Genomic DNA, 21,623 nt, shown 5'->3' on the forward strand with positions numbered 1-21,623 from the left:
ATTTGTAATCTAGGAAATCGGTTGTATCTTAAATGAAAATGAATTCTCTAAATAAAATTGAATTCTCTAAATGTTAACCAATGAAATTATAAATATTCTTGTGATTCTTTGTTCATTTTTATAATTTTTACCTCGTTTCGATATACACAATTAATAGGTAGACTCTTAGAGGATTTCTAATTCTTAACTTGTAAGTGTGAATCGGATCTAACTAGGTCTAATTCAGTCAGCCCTGTGTAAAGAAACAGACCTTTTCCATCTTCAGCCGTATGCCGACTCCGTTCCCGAAGTCTAGCAGGAAATCTGAAAATTGGAGCGCGATAATGCACCTCCGACAGCTCCTAAATTCATTGCTCTTGCTACATTGATGGCTGTGCGAGCTAGTACGACATGCCGTATTTCATTTCCTTCTAAGATTGCGGGACAAGCGAAATCGTTCCAAGCATGAAAATGTATGCATGCTGATAAATGTGTAGTAAAAAATGTAAAATCTCTTGAGACTCGAGAAGTGCTCAAATATTGTTCTGGATAAGATAAAAAAAAAACCAGCTATCGCCTTGAAATATAAGTGAAACAGGATATTACATTAAGGGAAATGATTAATTTAAATTGATTATCTCTGTTTATTGAAAACATGATTTACTTGACTTTACTGAGCGACGTGAGCATTAAACTTTCATTATCGGAGTTCTTTGTAACTCTATGTAGCTACATTGTGACCTTCGATATGTAACCAAGACTGTTCCTATTTATATTACTTAACAAGTGTCGGACGTGGCATTATTTAAAGCAAGGAGTAGCCCTAAAGACGCCAATAACATGCACACTTTGTTATCCAGCAAGCAATGTGGATAACAATTTTTTAACAAAAGCGTTTATTAATTTATCGTCATGACTCCTACAGGTCTTAGTATCACCAGTGTTAGCAGGATTAGCCGTGGGTATTGGTGTGCCCATTTTGCTGTTCTATGTATATGGCGTGGTTCCAGTATCTCTCTGCCGAAGCGGAGGTTGTGGCGTCTCTACAAGCGGCACCGGAGTGCGATTTGAATTTGATGACGAGAATGAACTGATGGGGGCTCTAGGTGTCCGTAATGGTGGAGGTAAATATGATGCATTTGTGCCACGCACGTTCCACTCGATTAAATTCTTATCCACGTGTGTGCTGCGGCTATTCATACCCCCTTATCGAGGTCGGACTATCGCGATCGAAACCCCTATTACAAAACCGTCATGTTACAGATGCAGCATCAATAGACGTCGCAAGTCACCGCGGTGGTAATCCATCGATAGGGGAAGCCTCTCTTTCATTGGGTAGTGGAAGTCAGTTGGAGAAATTAGGCCGGGAAAATGACCGCGAAAGCGCTAGCAATGTGGCTCTCGCTGGTACGAGCCTCGCGGGAAGTATAGCCTCCAGTGTGCTACCTGGAGGTCAAAGGTATTACTTTATTTTTTGTTCGTTAGATTGAATAATGCGTTTTTACTAATATGTTTGATTACATGTGCAGGTTAGAAGTACAGGCTGACGTTACATCTACTCAACGTTTCAGTTTATGTAGTGAGACAGCCTCCGCGGCTACTAGTTTGTCTGAAAAATCTGTAAATGCTTCTATCGCTCTAGACGATGGCGCGGCTTCCACGAGAGCTTTGGCAGGTTCCGTTCTTAACTTTAAGGTACTTAATCCTGATAAATATTAAATAGGAAATTTTTTTGTTTTAATATTAAAATGTCCGGTTGATTTGATTGATTATCTGATTGAAAAAGTATCAAAATAATTTTTAAATCCCATTATCTTTATTATTGTTTTTTATATAGATGGATGGTAGTTCACTCAGTGGTGGTAGAAGCACAGAAGGGGAACAGGCAGCTAACTCTGCTAACGGTGGTCACATGGATTCCGCTGGACAAGCTACTTCTTTGAGCTCGCTAGAAGAAGTGGCACCTGGTTTAGCAAAACGTATTCGTCGTAAACTTACATTTGACCGTCAATGCAGCGACTCCAGTAGTTGGACTATGTGCGGAGAAGACGGTGGATCGGAACGTGTACGATTTGATGATCATGTCAGTGTAATCGAAGCGGATCAAGAGAGGATAGTGGATAGCAAATTGGAAGGTTGCGTAGTAAATAATCGCTCAGGAGGTCGGAAGCGAAACAAGGATTCAGAGATAGAAATGGAAATTCAAAAGACATCTAAGTATGAATCGCGCAACTAAATGTTAAATGATGAATAAAAACGAAATTATTGCGATAATATTGTTTGTTTAGGAATTCGAATGGTGAATTAAATGCTGAAAGCCCTGTGGACGATACTTCGCGGGAACGCGTCAACGTGGCCACTTTGAGAAATGTATTTTTTCACGCTTCAGCGGTATCTACAGATCGTGAGAAACGATTGTCTGTTATAGAGGAACCAATGCCGACTGTGTCACAGATTTCTGGTAATCAGATCTTCCCGCCTCCACATGATGAGTGTCAAAGCCCTACGAATACGGACGAGAGCTTACAATGCTAAAAAAATTAAGACTGAATGTTATGGACGTCATGGTATGCTTGTGTCTCTCAAACGGTCACAATGTATGTATAGATGCGTATATACATATTCTTGAGTGTGTATATATGTATTAAATTACATAACTATAATAACGTAAGTATAAACGCGAAAGTTGTACATACTCACATATGCAACACGCAGTATAGTTCAAATGTTACATGTGAAAAAAAATGTGGTAAAACAATTTTACTATGCATTTGCGCTGTGACTATGCATATACTAGAAATTTGTGAATATTTACGCACATATACAAAACAAACACATGTACTGGCCTCCAATTCGTTATAAACGAAAAAAGATTAATGAAATTTTTTTGCGCCAATCTTTTGTGACTAAATATCGTTATTATATAACAAATAAAATAATCTTATATTATAACTTATATCTAAATTATTCGTCAGCTTCCAAAATCCAGTTTGTAACGAACAGGTGGACAGTACAAACTAAGAAAAAATTAATGAAAGTTAACACCGCGAATTGTCGTTGCATTTTATAAATCGAAAACTGCTCATTACATCTTTAAGTATTACGCGTTCTCGTTTAATGTAATCGGTCTATATATATAAAAGAATAATTGAATATAAATATTCTCCAAAAAAACATGTTTCCTTTGCTGTATAAAAATATATATAATACAAGTATTTTTATTTCATAAAAATAATTTTTTTCTTACATTATATTGAAATGGAAAAAATTATACTTCCATAATGTGATACATATAGTATGGAATACATATATACATACATATAATATAAATATAAAAATAGAAATATATATATATATATATATATACTAGTAATACATATATATATATATATATATATATATATATATATACAATTATAATTTCGGATATGTATGTATATAAAATCTATTATAAATTTATTTAAAAATTATTCTGTAAATTTGTTTAATTTAACAAAATAATAATTATGATTTTTATATTATTTTTGCATTTGTCAGTTCGTATGAAACAATTGACCATCGATACCAATGTGATTAAATAATTTAAAAAAGTCTATACTGGAAGTAGTGCTTTATCATTTAGTTTCTTTTTTTTGTAACTTTTTATCTGTAATTCTATAAGGGATTTAAATATGCATGCATATTAGTTTTATAAAAAGAATTTTGTTCAAAAGTATATTAGCCATTTTGATTCTAATTTGATTCTTGTTTTACTCTTTTATAAAATAAAGAATAATATAAAATGTATTAATCGGTTTTACAAAAAAAAATTACTTTGTATACACATAAGTAAAAAAAAAACCAAATTTTGAACAATAAACTGCCGCAGTCTTCTTTATATATATGCAAACAGTACTAGTTATATTTAAACGAAATTTACATAAACGTATCTATTCAAAATCATTGATACATTTGGAAGCATATGGAAGAAGTAGCAAAGTAAATATACTTTTAATACTTATGTTAATTATTGATTTTAAAAAATTAAATAATCAAGTTCTTATTTTTTTTAAACTTAATACAAAATTATCATATTTTTTAAATATATCTTACAATATATTATAAATTCTTGTTTTGAGATAAATATTGATTCTATTTATGCTCTTATAAAAATTAGCCTAACCCGCACAAATGATATGATTTCATATTCAACTGTGTATAATCAACTGTGAATTGTATAGTTTCTAGATACTATTTTTTGCAAATATATAATATATGCAATATGTTTCCTAATTATGTATCACAGTATTTGCTATATATTTTTATCATTCAACAGAAATTTTGTTTTTGTTAAATTGAAATAATTGAAATATGTGATGTGATAGCATATATACTGAAACTTCGTAATAGCGCGCGATTCGGGGGTCTAATTGTCTGAATGCTATAACGATGTTGCCTCTACTCCAAAATTATTTAAGATTTTAGAGTACTACTATTCCCCACTCATTATTTATAGCGCGGAACGGATTTTTCGCGCTATTTCGAAGTTCGCTATTACGAGGTTCCAGAGTGTATAATTACAGTAATAATGATATTACTTAAACTGCTAAAATATCTATGACTCTTCGAATGCCTATTGCACTACCTTTATTATACAAAAAAAACATAAATATTAATTAGAATTATTATACTTAGTAAGTTTAGAATACTGGCGTCTACAAATAATATATGAGTCTTGTATTAATTTAATTTGCCTGTACTTGCCTGTTATTAATACTGTACAGCACAGAAATATCTTTTAAATATGCACTATTATTATCATTTTACACGTCACTGTAACAAGTGTATATATTTCTCTGGAAAGTAAAATAAATTGCTGTAAGAAACTAAAACTAAGACAAGACTGTTTGAAATTACAACTCTGCAACTGTGCATATAACTTAATATTGAAATGCGCAATGCTTTGTCATTTATATTTGATATAATAATAGAAGCTCTTGAATATTTACAAATGTTACATAATACATATATTTTGGTATCTATTTATTATTTAAAAAGTTTAACTCATTTCTGTAGTATAAAAATTTTATATTTTTTATTATTATCTACAACGAACGACTTAGAAATAGAGGAGATTTTTTAAATAGTTCATCCACCTTCATTTTGAATAATTCACTTTGTATAGGTTCATTTAATTGACAGAGTGGATTTTTTACTACATATTCCAAGTAGACCTAAAATAAAAAATATGCGATTACACAAGAATAGATACACTTGCACGTCTATTAAAAGAAACAGATATATGGTCTTACTTCTCTGTACAATTGCTGCAACAATTCTCTGGCATTCTGACTTGCATTATCAGTATTCAAAACAAATTTGAGACCCGATGGCGTTTCGAAGTAGTGAAGCGTATATTTGCTCGTTTTGTAATACAAAAACCCCTCCTTGGGATCCAACGGTGAGATTTTACTTACAAATGATTTTATGGAAAACAGCATCCCATACATTAATTTTGCCTCCTAAATTATATATACATTTCTGATAATTTTGTATCATATAATCAATGTGCAATATTATCTTTTACATCTCTCTCTCTCTTTCTTTCATAATTAGTTTTAAAATAGTTTAATACAACAACAAATTAATCACTATATATTATAATGAAATTCCGTCATTTAAAAGAATTTTTATTATATTAGGTGTAGTAAAACGAAATCCATTATTTTTGCATGAAATTGAAAAATAATGAATTTCTTTTTACTACACCTAATATATAGTTCAATTTAAAGTGTAGCGGTTTCAATTTTTTAACTTTACTTCTAGATGTTTCTTCTTATGTTGTTTATCAATTAATAAAAAAGGATAAAACGATCGTGTGTTTCATGCGTAACTCGGAACGCATCCTTAATCTGATGTATAAATGTAATATACATATAAAAAATGTCAAAAAATATTTGACATCTTATTAAAAGTTTTAGGTTATAAATTTATTTTTGACTTTTACTGTAAATTAGCTTTCGTTTCAAGAACTTTATACTTATGTATTGATTATAGTAACCAATGATGATAATCAATCAATGCAGGTAAAAGAATTGCAGATAAATAAAATAAGTACATAATATTTTTAATAGTTGATTAGTATCTATAATGTATCGAGCTCGAATCCGTGTTTGCTAAGCCTAAACTGTACAGATCATTTCAAAAATTATCGCAAATTGTTGTTGTCATACCAGATTAGTTTTTCTAATCGATATGGAACGACTGTATAAACAATTACATTACCTCCTCTTTTGTTATCCCCGACTTATTTAACCTGTTCCACTCGGCGTAATATAGCAATGTGCCGGTTTTTGAAAAAATGTACAAGTTATGAATTGTCATAACGCTGGCACGTTGTCTTTCTTTCGTTTTACACCTTTGACTCTGCAATAATTGTTTTGACGTTTCCACGATGTCCAGCACAGCTGGGCACAGCTGACTATTCTATACATATTCGTCACCTGGTGTTGAAGCGATCAAACTCTGCGCACAGGAAAATCGTCGATAATATTGGATTATGCATTTATCTAGTTGTAATAATATAGATAGCATGAATCCAGCGCATAATGCAAAATATTCAAAACAAAAATATAAAAAATATAAATATAAAAAAAATGTATGTTTAATTAAATAATTTTATACAATTCTCAATTAATATATAGATATTAATTACCGCTGTCTTAATTTATATAACTTGTCTGTATTTTGCGAGGAATGACTATTTTATGTAATATTTACATCACATAAATTCATATTTATATGTAACATATTAATTAATAATTTTTACACAATTTTTGCATAATATTTTCATCATTCATAATATAAATTTTATATATAAACATATATCAAAAAGAATTCTTTTGAGCATACAATTCATAAATCATTCAATGTTATAATCCATAGAAGATCCATAGAAAGATGCATTTTAATTGTTTCTATGACAACGAAATTAAAGATAGATATTTTCGTATCTCTCGCAATCGATCTTCGCTTATCTTCATACTTTCAGTCACATGTTGAAACACACTTTGTCAGTGATAAATCAATAAACCAAAAACGACAAAACAGATTATTCAAAAATGTAAGCCAAAACTATGCATAAATGCTCCTGTCGATTGTATTATTTGTTCCAAATCGTAAATGGCATACCTGCGCGAAGTTCCCACTTTCGAAAAATTAGATTTTATCTCGGAGAAAAATCAATATGTCCTTCCGTAATGAAATTGATGGTAACAGACGATGTCCTAGCACTGGTTGCTGTGGTTAGTATGTATTGAATAACCACACTTAAGAACAATAATAGCAATTTCACGGTTCTGAAGTTAAAATAACTATATTTTTTATATGTATACATAATTAAATATTTTATTATCTTTTATCATTTTTCATTAATATTCATAAAACTTGATATTTATCATCATTTACAAGCAGGAATATTATAATAGCTTTCATTAATAGACACTGTATAAAACGGATTTAATTACATTTTATCGAATTATTTTATGAAGAATTATAATTTTTAATTATCATAAAAAGTCATTAATCATTATAATACTATGCATATAAAAGTATGTAAGGAATAAATGTATTTATGATGCTAATAAAAATGAATAATGTTATTCGAAAACGTGCAGCTTGCACAAGAAAAATACTCTTTAAAGAGACTTATTTTGTAAGTGAATAAATGTATATATTTCTTTTTGTAACAACAAAGTATTGAGAGCTTAAAAATTCATATTGAATGTGTTTTTCTTTTAGTATCTCTTTATTCATAATTCATATATGTCTCAAGAATGCAGTGGCTTTTAGCTTGCATCTTATGATACAGGAAACAATTGTGCATCAGGCGAAAGGAATTATAAGGCGTGCATATCTTCATGTAATTGCCAAAGTAACATAGGATGCCTGAATCACGGTGCTTGTAGCGGTTTGCGACCCACCGGAACTGTCGCGACGGGCGCGTGTCCTGGACCATGTCAGTGCGTCGAGGAGGAAATTTGGAATAGTAACGTGCCACCTAAATCGAATTACCGATGGTTGAATAACTTCACTGAGCTTCGCCGTCAATGGAGCGACTATGGTCGTCAGCAGGCATACAAGTGCTGCAGCCGACCATGGTAAATAACAAGAATTTAATATCGATGTTTCAGGCGCGAATGAAATCGATGTATTGCATATGACACGATGATAAAAAGAATAATAGTTCTGTATTAGTCTAGAACATTTGCTCATTTTTTTTATTTCCAAATAACAGTGGCATTGGTTATTCTTGTTCTAAAGTATTTCAATAGTCCGTATTAATAATGATAACGATAAGTAAATTTTATAGGTAATTGAAGTTATTAAGCGTTGAATATGCCTTCAATAATCAATTAAGCAATTCAATTTGCGAAAAGTTAATACAAACAAAGAAAATTTTAAAAAATTCTGATTGAACTAATTCTTGGTAGTTAGTATTATAACAAAGAGCGTGATAAGTGATTTTAATTTTTTAAATGTAATTTTACGTTATTATATATTTCATTTAAGTTTTATAAAAAGACACATACACATTGAACTACATATTGCATAGTATTCCAAAATTAAATTTAACAAGGTGCTTATTTTTTCTTTCCCTATAAGTTAATAATTAGATTATTTGTAACAAGATAATCAATAGGCTGTAAAGAAAAATCTAAAAAATAATAAATAAAATGCCAATTTGAGCCAATACTGGTTATTAGTATGTATTTTATATCATTTATTCAAAGTGAATAATAAAACATATATTTCGATCTACGGTCAAGGTCAAGTGCAAAGAAATTGACTTAAATTATTAATTACAAATTACATGATGATAGCGCATACGAGTATAAACTATTAAGGTACAAAAAACTGTGGTGGTGATATCCGAGTTAATCTTGGGCATCAAATTATTAAGTTTTACTATTTTTGATGTAATATCAAAAATTAGTATTTTATTTATTACTTTTTAGATTATTTGTGTTTACAAAAATTTAGATTACAAATATTTTATTATAAAAAATGTAAAATATATAAAAAATTTTATGTTACATTAATTAAACTTATTTCTTTATAAAATTTACTTATCTACAGCAGTACTGTATTATACAATAGCAATAGCTTTCTAGAGTTAAAGAACATTGTAATTTAGTAGCTTTCGTTTCCGGTTGTTTTTGATGCGTAAGAAAAATGTTGCTCGTGTGCGACATCGTAATGTTTCAGAGTAAGCTTATTGACCGTTTGTAGGAAAGTGGAGTTAGTGCTTATCTCTGTTTTCGTGAAAGCACTGTCTATTTATAGTGTCGCTATTTTTTTCTTCTTTATTTTTTTTTATAGAAAGAATTCTCAAATGAATATGAACGCTAAGAAAATATTTCCCTTTAAAGATATTGAAAGAATTATTGAATTTTCTTATTTTGCATCGTATTGCATTTTATTCGCAGCAGAATTGTCGCTTCGTGCCGACCGTGTCTTTCACCAACGGCCCTGTGTTCCAGTACTATTTTACTTACATCGGACTGTCAGGTACACACCAAGGTGGATTCCTCGTTGAGATACCCTTTAAAATGCGCTTGAGATTCGTTTGAGGTAGTAAATTTTGCATGTTTTTACTATGATGAGAAATAGAAGTAAATATTAGCGCAAAGAAAACAACTAAGATTTATTTAATCTCGCCAGTTAACCATTAGTTTAAGATTGTTTAATTTTTACTTAAAAAATTCTAATATTAATAAAAATATATATATATATATAAAATATTAGTATACATAATTTTATATTGAATATATTTCCTGATATATTAAATTTACGTATTGATATATATATAATATTAATAATACAGTATATATATATATATATATTTTTTTTTTTAACCTGTAATACGAATTCTAATATTAATAATAACATTAATATAATTATATTTCAGTAAAATATTGTATTAGAACATATCCATTTGTTTTGTGAATTTATGTCATTATATAATTATGACCAACTTATGGAATAGCAGGGTTAAGAAATGCAGAATGAATACAATACAAGACGCGGATATGTTTCTGACATCCTGTGTACACTTTAATTAAATTTGATGGGAAGACTGCAAGGATTTAATTCAGGCGCGGTTGGTTCGCGTACTCGATTTATGTAAATTAGCATAGTATAGTTAGAAGTAGACGAACGTTTCAAAGTTTCTTAATTATTCGGTAAAATCCGTAAAGTTGGCCAAACTAATTTGTATACAGACTTTAATGGCTTAGTAATTGGAACATTTAAAATGTTAAATGATTAAAATGCAACCTTAACTCAGCTGCTTTAACTTTAATATGCCATTATATCTATTACATTTATCATTACGTAATTTAAAAGGATATCATCGTGATTACGTTGCGATTTTTACAAACGAACAACGTTTTAAGACGATGATTCTGGTAACTGCGGTTCGAGCGATAAGTCGTGCCTCGCTTTGTAACTGTCGTCAGATTCTTCTATCTTCGACAGAAATGCTGTGGGAGCCATCGTTTAGCGGGTGGAGCAAGCAAATCGGAAATGGCACCAGCAGATAAATCGTCATCACCCGAACCTCTGAAACGAGAAGCAGGAGGTGGTTGCCCACCGCCAAGCTGTAGCTACCCATCGACCCGCTATAATTCTCCTAACGTGGATTGCTCATCGACCGCTTCGTCTTGCTGCTCTTCGCAACACAGATATCCTTCTAACTACAGATATCCTTCGTCACATCGAACATCTGATTGTCAGCCCTGTGCCCTGAAATGCATCTTAAAAAAACACAATTGTTGTCAGTCTAACACGAATAGCTACTGCCTGTGCCAACCGATACCACGCGACTGTAACTGCCCGCCACCAATTCAGGTGGACGCACGTGCTACTCACGAGTGTTCCTGCAACTGTCCATCCAGCCCGGAATGCGCCTGTCCACCTAGTGAACGAAGATTCCCAAAAGCGACGATTAAATGTCCCAACGCGCGTCTTTGCTGTCCATCTCCTCGATTACCACCCGGTCCCAAGTATCATTGCTCGTGTCAATCAAGGTATCCGTCACCACCTTGCAATCCATGCACATCCTTCAAGTATCGACCACCCTTTTCAACCAAGGATTCTTGCCAACCTAACTCACCATTCTGCTCATCTTGTCGGCCAATTTCGACAACTTCGCCTTGTCGTCCTCCGACGCCTTGCAGAAAATTGATCTTTTGCACTGAGCATAACGATCGACTCTCTTCGTCCTGTACAGGTCAGTCTTGGCGTGAGATCACTGGCGATAAAAATTCGGAAAGTAGCATCTGTAATGAACAAAGTGACGATAAGGCACGAGAGACATATGTTAAAAAAGATAGCTGCGCAACGGATTGCGCTGAATCCGCGAATGAGTCCAAATACGCTGATCAAAGTAGCGATTTAATATTAGACAAAGAATCTATACAAAATTCAACGTCAAAAACATTTATTAATTTAATGGAGACCACAAATTCTTCGAAGTCTGTCGATCCTAACTCGTGTGATGTGCCGGAGCAAAGGGATGAGATCACTTTTGAAAATACAACAAAGGCTTTTGAAGCATGTACCACTGAAAAATCTTCGAAGGATTCATGGTACACTCCATGTACCCATATTCCATCTGACAGCGGTATAAAGTCCGATTGTGTATTTCGCGAGGAATATCCGGCCACTAGCGGAAACGTATCTGGGAATCCTGTTTTGACAAGATTATTGAATCGCATGAAATCATTTAATCGAGTAAGAAATTTATTAACGCCAAATAAAACGCTGCTTCGACATAACGTTACTTTTCGCGATATTCCGCAAGTGTGTGTCAGATTGTTGGCGGATGCTTCAATAAGCAAAAGCAACCCGACAGCCACATCGACACATGGAATCGACAGACGACGCAGGAATGGTGCATCTTTGAAAGAAGATACTAGTAGCTTACCTCGAGAAAATTGAGTAATACTATTGAACGTGTTTTAAAACTGCGGTCTTCTACTGTTCGCGACGATCTTCTTTACCTAAGTCGTGTAGGAATGTTGCCAGTTTTATCACTTTGTAAATCAAGACTGCTCGCTTCTGTTACATTTTAAAATAACTAGCGACAGTAAGAATGAGAAAGTTGTGAATAAAATTCCGAGAGAATATTTATCTGTAAGATATTTATGCTATTAATACAGAAAATTAATTATTAATACGTTTAAGAGAGAGAAGAGAGAATATTTTTAAAAAATCTAAACATTTTCAAAAATCGAATTAATATCAATAAGTTCTCTTTCTCTATAAATTCCTTGTTCAAAATCATATTTTACAAAAATACATTAAAAAGGATTTTAATGTTTTATGCGAATATATCTAATGTCTAATATTTTATATTTCACACAAATTTACTTATGTGATTCATATAAAAATGGGATTAAATATCACTACAAAATTATAAGCCTTCTTAATTCCATCGATTTTAAACAACGTATTCATTTTAAATCCACAAAAAATTAATTTGTATATAAGTGTTTTAAGAAAATTTAAGAAAAATTTTAAGAAATCTTAGGAAATCTGTTTTTGTTAATTTAATTATGTGTAAGAGACTGATGTTTACTGTACCTTATGTTGTAACCAAAGGACCAATGTGACACGTGGTGTGGTGCATCCAGTAGGTGTCAGCTGTACATCGGAGGAAACATCGATAGCATGCGTGCAAATAAACGACAAGAAGAGCATGAGTGCATGCTGTGATGTGTTTTCTAATCTTGGTGGCGTCGGCTATTCGACTCTTATTCCGAGCCCGTTGGCATTAATATCCTTCGCTCTGCTGATTCTTATAGCTGTTATCTGGTCCTCCGGTTCAGCCTTTTATCATCGTTACTTATTACGCAAGAGAGTCTGCTGGAAATATCTGAGCTTATAATTACACAATGTATCTTTGTACATGTGATTAACGAGACGAAATGAAAAATAAAAAAATTTAATTTTTTCTAATAATAAATAAAAATTTTAATTTTCATCAAAATGCATAAGTAGATAGTAATAAGCAAACACTTGTATTGAAAATTTGCAATCAAAGTTAGCATGAAATATAAACTTGATCAATAACCTGTAAGCTATGTATTGTTATTAAATATAAAATTCATAGCACAATAAAAATACTCGTAAAATGTAAAGCAATATATAACGATAAATAAATGATTTATCAACGAATGTACCAAACCATGAAGAAGAGAATATTAATTTTTTATTTTATTGTATAATATTTTTCCGGCAATTTAAATCTATAAAATACATATAATTCTTATTAAATGACGAGAATATATATATATAGTGATTACTTTGCGGGATTTTTTAAATATACGCGGTACATAATAGTTTATCCTCCCTCATCACATCGGGAGTGACATGGCAAATGACGTTCGCGCTTTCTACCAGTCGGCGAAATGACGTGCCGGAGAGCGTTTCCATTCACGTTTTTGACGGTGTTGGTGTTCTGTGCCACATTTCGACGAGGTGCTTCCGCTGTCGCTGGAACCATCGAAAATAAGAGTGTCACTGAGAAAGCGCAATCAGAGGGTTGCATTGAGTGCGGATATTACAGGTACACGCGATCGCAGTTAAAGTTGAATATAATCAATGACTGTAGCATAATATAATAATATAGAATGATCGCAGCTTGAAGAAAAAGTTATTTAGCAGAATATTAGAGGATATTAAGAATATTAGAGTTTCCATTTTTCTATGCATTTTTTCTTAATTTATATTATTATTTGTAATATATTATTATTTGTAAGGAGTTATAATTTAAGACAAAATAATAATATTCAAAATATAACTCTAAAAAATACTGCTTTTTTTTAATTATAATTATTTATAAATGAGAAAAATAAAAATAAAAATTCGATAAGCTGCCGTAATTAATATTAAAATCAATATTAAAACCTTTTTTCATTCATTGTACATAAATAGATGTCCAGAGAATCCTGGAAAATGCTTGTTGGGCTCGGTTCCTGATCCTTGTGGATGTTGTCCGGAGACTGGTTTGTGCGCCCGTCTTCTCGGTGAACCATGTTGGAACGCGAGTATTCCACTTTTATCTCCAAAAAGCCGTAATGATGGATACTGCGCAAGAAATTATCTATGCGAGTTACGCTCCGATCTACAAGAAAAGGTACAAAAATGCAGTTTGTTTTTACAAGCGCTAAATGAGATTTAAACGCTCGATTAATTTTACTTCAATATCTAACGCGAGAAACAAAGTTTAATATCTTACAAAATCGGTTTTCTATATAATATCGCAGAGAATGTGTATGTATCGCCTTGTATTTCTGAAAATTTTCAATTTGGTTGTGTAAGCAAATTTCTAGAGTTTATTCGCTTGTTCCACTACATTCAAACATAACTGTTTGTGTTACTGATTGAGTTATTCTATTTTCGAAAAGGATTCGGTACACACCTATGTTGTCACATGCTCAACAATTGATAGATCACATGTTTGGATCGTGTACTTTTTCAGGTGTAACAATTGGCTTTCGTTCGATCTCGTCTGATTTCGTACAGTCTCGTAATGGCTGTCTAACAACTTACATGAGATTGTCGCCGATTTAACATAATCATATATATAGATAGTCCGAAAGTCAATTTAAAGACATCACAACAATTGTTTTATTAGATACTACTTATTAATGTCTCTATTTTCAATAAATTTTATAATATGAATATAAAATAATTTATACGCTATTGTTTCTACGTATTAGATTTCTTTAAAAAAGAAAGAGTAGATTCTTTTCAAGAGCATTCGTCGCGCAAAGCTAAGAGCATGAGTCACATGAGATATTTATCACTTCTGTAAGTGATAAATTCACTTTCTCAATTAAGAACTAAGGAGATCACTCGGTCTCAATGAGCGCGGAAATAAGATATCCCGTTTTCTGGGTTAGTTTGACATAAAAATGGGAATCACGAATTGCGCAAACGATATCTAACGCAGTCTCATGTATATCATCCACTCATTGTGCTATGCTGTCAATCGGATCTAAGCTTCAAGATTGCAGTCACCAACGACTTACGGTCGCTGACCCGCTCCGCTGGCCTTTTCGCATCTAATTTCGTCTTATCGTGCACCGTGGGCCGTGATCGCATTGTAAGAATATATGCTCACACACACGTCATGCAATCAAACAATCAGGCAGACCTTTATGATAGACACAGGCTGGATAAGAATACTTTTCGCTATATAGTCTTAAGGGATAAAAGCCGTATTAATAGCCATAGCTCTCTCAAAGCTTCCGATTGACTGTATACGAATACTAATTGTTTACGTCAATAATTTAATTGCATTAAACTTATACTTTAAACTGTTTAAACAGACATTAATTATTTTGCTGGTTGAGCGAACTATCTATGAAGACAATTCGCATTAAATGTTATGTTTGTACCAGTTCTGTAGAAATTCTCAGGATATAGCGAAGACGTGCTGGCGCACAAAATAGCACATTACCAACTTTAACGATTTAACTTCTCTATAGTAAAATGTGGGACAATTGTTTTGTCTCTGAATATCTAATAATAGTCATTCTTCGTAAAGTGAAAAAAAATAGTAGTAATAAGAAAATAACAGTAGCAACATCTTACAGTATAGGAAAAACATGCGTAAAATTAACAGAAACAAATAAATTTAATTTCTATACAGGATGCACCGGAGGCAGCTTGCGTCTGTATGGAACAGAGCCCAGCCTGCGGTAGCAATAACGAGACTTACTCGACGCCATGCGCGTTGCATGAAGAGGCGATGAAACTCAGGAACTCATCTTCCTTGAGATTGCAGCATCTCGGTCCTTGTGAAAGTAGACCTTGGATTCTGACAACTTTGGAAGATGTTGTCTCACCCTTTGGTCAACGCGTCGCACTTAATTGTGAGGCAAAGGGCTTCCCAGTGCCGGATATTTTTTGGGAATTTCATTCAGCTGACGGGAGAAGAGTATTGAAATTGCCGGGTAATGCAATATATAATATTAATGTTACAATAAAATATTTCACAAAATATTTACGATACATCAACTGAAATAAAATAAAATAAATTAATTAAATTGTTTTAAATATAACTGTGGGTATAATGTCGAACAAATAAAATTAAAAATTCATCCGTGTGATATAGTAGTATTCAATAACATTTAAATCTCCGTCGGCAATATGAGGTCTTTAAAGGCACTATCGATCTTTTAATCGTGAATTGTAGAGGTAGATTTAAATCTGTAAAAGATAAGTGAAATAAAATCCGACTTCTATCTGATGGTAAAAACTCGTTGTTAAAGCTTTGACAAGAATATTAAAATTTTTACATTTTCATATAATCCGAAGCAATAAAAAAAATTGCTCTGTTTCTGAAAGACTTCTATTGCTGACATATTGGAAAAAAAGATTGGCTGCAACAAATTAAATGATAAAATATGGCATAGCATTTTTAAGTGGTTGCGTTAGCCTATCGAAATCCTATACATTGCGGATTAATGCAACCAAAAATTGGCTGCTGCATTTTACCATCTAATTTGCTGTATACAGCAGCCAATCTTTTTTTTAGTACAGAAAAGTTAAAATTCCATGTTGTCGGCGGAGGATTAAATTTGCTTGAAACTTACTTTAGTTGCAGTGTATAATTATACAAACATAACGTATTACAGAATTTAATATAATTTGTATAGTTTTATTTATAGGAGAGGAGCATCAGGCGACCATACACACAAGCGATGGTCCAGAACCACTCATGCGAACATCTTGGATGCAATTGGCTCGGTTAGATGAGGAACATATGGGGATGTATTATTGTATTGCTAATAATTCCATAGGCGAAACAAGCACATCTTCATTCGTGTCCATGTTGTGAATGTGCTTTTATCTTGTGAGACAATCTGTCATGTAACTGCTGTGTTCACGAATGTAATGCAAAAAGGGAAACAAGTTAACTAATATGTTCAAGAAGTTTATTTTTTAACAAACAAACGCATGAAGAAATCTTCGCACAAATGATACAATTCTAAGAATAGACTTCATAAAAATATATGAGTTAGCTTTTAGAAATTTGCTTGAGTTAGACACAAGTAAAACTTATTTTGTACGATTTATACTTTAAGCTTCATCAATATTTTTGCTAATATTAAATCCTAATGCTACATTTCTTTCTGAGTTTGCCTGCAAAAGCGAGGTCATCGTTCTTCGCCTTCGTTTGTTACCAATTGCTTTGTGGTGGCGGCGGTGGACTATAAAATATAATTGCAATTATAAACAAAATTTTACAAACATAATTTTAATGAAACATGATTTTATATACGCTTTTAATATTATATTGTAATTATCCAAATATAATGTAAGAAAGTACATTAACCTTACTTACTCTGGCATCTGCCACGTTCTGTCGTCATCCATGTTGAGACTTTCTCTGAGAAAAAAATATATTTTTGTTTTTTAATCAAACATTTATTCAAAAGTTTTTTTTCTTTAAATTGTCAATTAATTGAGAATACTAACGTTCTTGTTGACAGTAGGGTAGCATCTTCTACAAAATTGGACGATTTTTTGTGTACTAATGACAAAATATGAGCTGTTGGTGTGCTAATTATCATAACAATTGCGCCTATTAACGTGGCAAACCAGAAACCATCCTAAAAGTATAGATTATATAAGACATTTATTAAAAATGAAAATTTTAATTGTTTTCAGTTATTTCTGCTATCACACATTAAATATTTGTGTTTTTTCTTGTTTTTCTTACTTATAATGAAATTATTTAATATTTAACTGATATATTCATACATTCTAAATTAATAATCATACATTCTAAATTATACATACAAGAGGGCTTAAAATGTGAGCACAAAGTAAATATCTTAATCCTTCTAGAACGTCCCACAAGGGTCGACATTTGGATATTTCCGTATCCATCTCAGAGAATACGTGAGTCCGCCATTGATCTAAATAATTCGATAGTCGATCCACATACAACTTTGTTTTCTGCACATATGATTATTGAATGATAAATTTTAATATTTATGATACTTTCTGCCTCATGAATAGAATATATGTATTTTTTAAAATAATTTGCAAAGAAGAGTTCTTGAATATCATTATTCACCAACTGAGCAATCTTCTCTCCCTGATGATCTATGTAATATTGTATCGTCCTTAAATGCGAGATCGATTGATTAACTTGACGCCAAAGAGGTTGCACCTGCAACTCTAGAACTGCAAGACGATAGACCAGATCATCCTGTAACTTCATTAGCTGTTTCACCTGTCGTAATGTCAGATCCCGCATTGTTATTCCAATGTTTTGCAGTTCCCTGGCAATACTTCGATCCTGTAGCTGACGAGATACATTGTCTAGTTGATCGGACAATGTACTTATATCTTTGCTCAGGATCGGACCTTGAATCTGTGAGCGGATAGAAAATAGCAGTTGTGATAATCGGGAAATAAAAAAGATGATTTCCTGGAAAGTACGAGTATAGAAAAAAAATGATAAAGTGGATCCTCATTTCGTCTTTTTTTATACAATTTTTTATTTTTTAATTTTATTCAAGTCAACGATATTGCAAATAATAATTTATTATTCTAAGTTTAATATAAAATACATTTGATTAAGACAATTCACAAGAAGGAAAAAAAATATTTAAATAAAAACAATATTATGATGTAATATTTGAATGTGATGATGAAGTGCTTTTCCCTCCCATATTTTTATTAAATTTTTTTATGTTATTTTATTTTCTAAAGTTTAAACAGCTTCAATTTATAGAACATTCTTAATATATTGAGACATTATCAAATTCAAAAGTTTCTTTTCGTGAATGTATTCTCCTAATACTTTTGTGTTAATCCTATCCTCATAAATGTTTATTACGAGCACTTCTCCCTCACTTTGCAAAAGTCCTCTAGGAACTTTTTAATAAAATGGTAACCACTAAAATTTTTTTACAAAAAATTGTAACATTTCTCATTAAAAACTCGGAATTCACATTACTAACTTAATCCAATATAAAAACACTGACAAATTTACGTTTAATTACGTTCTCGCGAAAATACAGTTATTCTAATTTATTTATCTCCTCCAAATAGAAGAATATAAGCAACTTAAAAATTAATTTAGAAATGTAAACTTGTTACTTACAAATTTAATAATGTTAAATTTGATATTAAATTTGATTCATTATTTATGAACTAAATCATGTTAAACTTAATATTAAAATTATATTCAAAAAACTTTAATATATTTTGTTTTAGATAAATATTAATTGTCAAAAATCAAAAAGATCGTGCCAATTATGACAGTAAGTATTTTGATATCTATCTCTAAAAAAAAGTTAAAAACCTTTTGCAAAAAATGATATTAATTATTATAAAATTATTATAAAATACATAGAGTCTACATTATCAGGGTATCATATTATCAACTTTTCCTGTAATCTTTTTTTGCAAAATTTTGCTATTTAAAATAGCATTGTAAAAAATGGAAAAGCGTGTTAATTACATAAATAATTTTCCATATAGAGATTATAGAATATTGAAATAAATGTATATATGTGTACGTTATTACACTTAATAAATTAGCGTAGTTATGCACAGCTAAATAAACTTTAATTATTAGTTTGCACCATAATCATGGAAACAACTCGTTGTGAAATCTGTGTCGTTTATCAAAGTATCCGTCTAGCAGTACGTAGTGATGCAGCTGCGCAATTTGTTACTTTTCTTTAATGCCTGTAGATTTTTCTTTCGAAAAAATTCTTCAAAGCCAAAGTAATCTGAAGGCTTTAATCAAGTTGTTAAAATCTAAAAATCTTGTTTTCATAAAATACAAAATCTTTGCTTTCATTTAGAAGAATATAAAAATAAAAAGTTGGAGTATATATTTAACGAGAATGACAAATAAACATTTATAAATAAATTGTGATAAGTACCATAATTCTATGCGCGGTGAGATTCAAACCACAGGCGTATAAAAGATCCTGAAGACATTGTCGTAAATATGGCGTTAATATTTGTAGATTCTTCAAATCGACTTTGACATTTGAGATTGCTCTAGACAGCCCTGGCCATGTCCAATGTGCAGTCAAATATTCCAGTTTCATCGCATTTTCCAACCCCAAGGCGGGATAAACTGCTTCGTTGTTTCGACATTTTCTGCAAATAAATATTGGTGTTGAAAATACGCATTGTAACCGGTCGTTGTGTTACATGTTATAACCTGAAGGGATGTAATAAAAAATATAAGTATAATTTATACTGCAGTGTACAGTTAAACTATATAAAAATAAATGTTAAACTCAACGATACGATATTTTCGTTAAAATTCCTAAAACATTATTTTCCTAATCATAAAACATTATTTTCTTAATCATAAAAAATGTATTCTTATTAGAAATATGATTGACATGGATCTAAAAAATGTTTTAATCGATAACTCTTGTAACAGTATCCACTTTGTAATTTGCAGTCCCTACAATAATTTAAGATCGAATATCATGAAGCTTTATTAGATTAATTAAAAACTTACTCAAAGAGATTCTTGAGAGGAAATGCGAGCCTTCTTCCTAAAAACATTCGAGTTTCCAATACAACTTCCATAGTATGATAGTTAGGATCATATAGCGGTCGACATATTAACATTTCTGTATGACTAGCGATACCCAAAGCGATGATGAACACTACCCATAGTGTAATCGAGACGAAACAGCTTGTAGCTACACCACTGAAATCCGATCGGCACAATCAATCTGACGATCTGTCTTATTAGATCTATACAATATCCATTAAAATGATTAAATCAAATTCTCTATTATCAGAGAGCTTAGTAAATGATAATTTATCATAATATAAATATTTATTTATATTGCAATATTTCCCTTTTTACATAAACGATTACGTGGAGTGATTTGAACAACATATTATATAGTATTACTATTTTCTGGTTTATTAGTATATTTGGGAACAATAAATATGGATTTAACCACAATTTTCTGAAAAGAGTAAATAGAAATTAAATAAATATTAAATGGAAGTATGTTAGATAGCACATTAAATAGTTTGTAATACTTCTAAAAAATGAAGTAATTAATATAACCCTTTTTTATTGTAGATTCTCGATGGACTTGCATATTTAAAAATTCGTAAAAAATAGTTATTAAAAAAGAAAGAAAACGTGTTAAACAATTACTATGCCAATAATATTGCCAACAATTCACGTTTTTCCATCATTGGAGAGTAAAAATATGTTAAGTAATTGTTTTCTGAATAGGTAAGATTAGTTGATAGAATAGAATTATAATAGATGCATATAAAAATATTATATAAAATATATTTTATAAAAATATTTAAAAATTATTATTTAATAAAGATATAAAACTTATTCTATCATATTATTTTGTATATTATTTTTCATGTTATAATATTATATAAAAGCAATATCATTATAACAAAAATATCATATCATTAATAGCAGGGGCGTCGACTCAGAATTGTGCCAAGTATGGAGAAACGAATTAGTGAAGGGAGGAAAGGGCGGATAACCAAAAAAAAATATTGCATGCTCGTAATTGCATGAAAACTGTTGCACATATATTTTTATTATATATATATAT

The 21,623-nt window shown here is 31.2% G+C and overlaps 4 protein-coding genes across 4 annotated transcripts in view; 2 read left to right on the forward strand and 2 right to left on the reverse strand.

Annotated features, from left to right (window-relative positions):
- The window catches only part of LOC105625715 (E3 ubiquitin-protein ligase RNF19A-like), a 9,364-nt gene extending 6,850 nt beyond the window's left edge, over nt 1-2,514 (forward strand). Inside the window, exons 8-12 of the mRNA XM_012207042.1 lie at nt 905-1,103; nt 1,243-1,438; nt 1,509-1,674; nt 1,817-2,196; nt 2,268-2,514. Coding sequence (XP_012062432.1) covers nt 905-1,103; nt 1,243-1,438; nt 1,509-1,674; nt 1,817-2,196; nt 2,268-2,514 — 1,188 coding nt within the window. The remainder of the gene's footprint in view (nt 1-904; nt 1,104-1,242; nt 1,439-1,508; nt 1,675-1,816; nt 2,197-2,267) is intronic.
- A 2,549-nt stretch (nt 2,515-5,063) lies between these two features.
- LOC105625726 (trafficking protein particle complex subunit 1) lies at nt 5,064-6,342 on the reverse strand. The gene is made up of 3 exons (XM_012207052.1): nt 6,244-6,342; nt 5,271-5,480; nt 5,064-5,192 (listed from the first exon to the last, which is right to left on the reverse strand). The coding sequence occupies exons 1-3, from the start codon at nt 6,340-6,342 to the stop codon at nt 5,064-5,066; spliced, it is 438 nt and encodes a 145-aa protein (XP_012062442.1).
- A 7,091-nt stretch (nt 6,343-13,433) lies between these two features.
- LOC105625737 (insulin-like growth factor-binding protein-related protein 1) lies at nt 13,434-16,873 on the forward strand. The gene is made up of 4 exons (XM_012207062.1): nt 13,434-13,591; nt 13,960-14,161; nt 15,683-15,986; nt 16,704-16,873. The coding sequence occupies exons 1-4, from the start codon at nt 13,434-13,436 to the stop codon at nt 16,871-16,873; spliced, it is 834 nt and encodes a 277-aa protein (XP_012062452.1).
- Nucleotides 16,874-17,215: 342 nt separating this feature from the next.
- The window catches only part of LOC105618225 (prominin-1-A), a 26,156-nt gene continuing 21,748 nt past the window's right edge, over nt 17,216-21,623 (reverse strand). The window contains 7 exon segments of the mRNA XM_012199770.1: nt 17,216-17,246; nt 17,381-17,425; nt 17,515-17,648; nt 17,839-17,997; nt 18,119-18,418; nt 19,944-20,166; nt 20,540-20,726. Of these exon segments, the coding sequence (XP_012055160.1) occupies nt 17,216-17,246; nt 17,381-17,425; nt 17,515-17,648; nt 17,839-17,997; nt 18,119-18,418; nt 19,944-20,166; nt 20,540-20,726 (1,079 nt within the window).

Source organism: Atta cephalotes, assembly GCF_000143395.1.
Source record: "Atta cephalotes unplaced genomic scaffold scaffold00001, whole genome shotgun sequence".
NCBI classification, from domain to species: Eukaryota; Metazoa; Arthropoda; class Insecta; order Hymenoptera; family Formicidae; genus Atta; species Atta cephalotes.

Excerpts from the sequence above, each read along its gene's own strand:
- LOC105625726 (XM_012207052.1), bottom strand. The coding sequence starts at position 6,342 with ATGACAATTCATAACTTGTACATTTTTTCAAAAACCGGCACATTGCTA. Across the intron at positions 5,481-6,243 it reads CGGGGATAACAAAAGAGGAG|GAGGCAAAATTAATGTATGG; the intron begins GTAATGTAATTG and ends TATATAATTTAG. Across the intron at positions 5,193-5,270 it reads TGCAGCAATTGTACAGAGAA|GTCTACTTGGAATATGTAGT; the intron begins GTAAGACCATAT and ends TTTTTATTTTAG.
- LOC105625737 (XM_012207062.1), top strand. The coding sequence starts at position 13,434 with ATGACGTGCCGGAGAGCGTTTCCATTCACGTTTTTGACGGTGTTGGTG. Across the intron at positions 13,592-13,959 it reads ATTGAGTGCGGATATTACAG|ATGTCCAGAGAATCCTGGAA; the intron begins GTACACGCGATC and ends GTACATAAATAG. Across the intron at positions 14,162-15,682 it reads GCTCCGATCTACAAGAAAAG|GATGCACCGGAGGCAGCTTG; the intron begins GTACAAAAATGC and ends ATTTCTATACAG.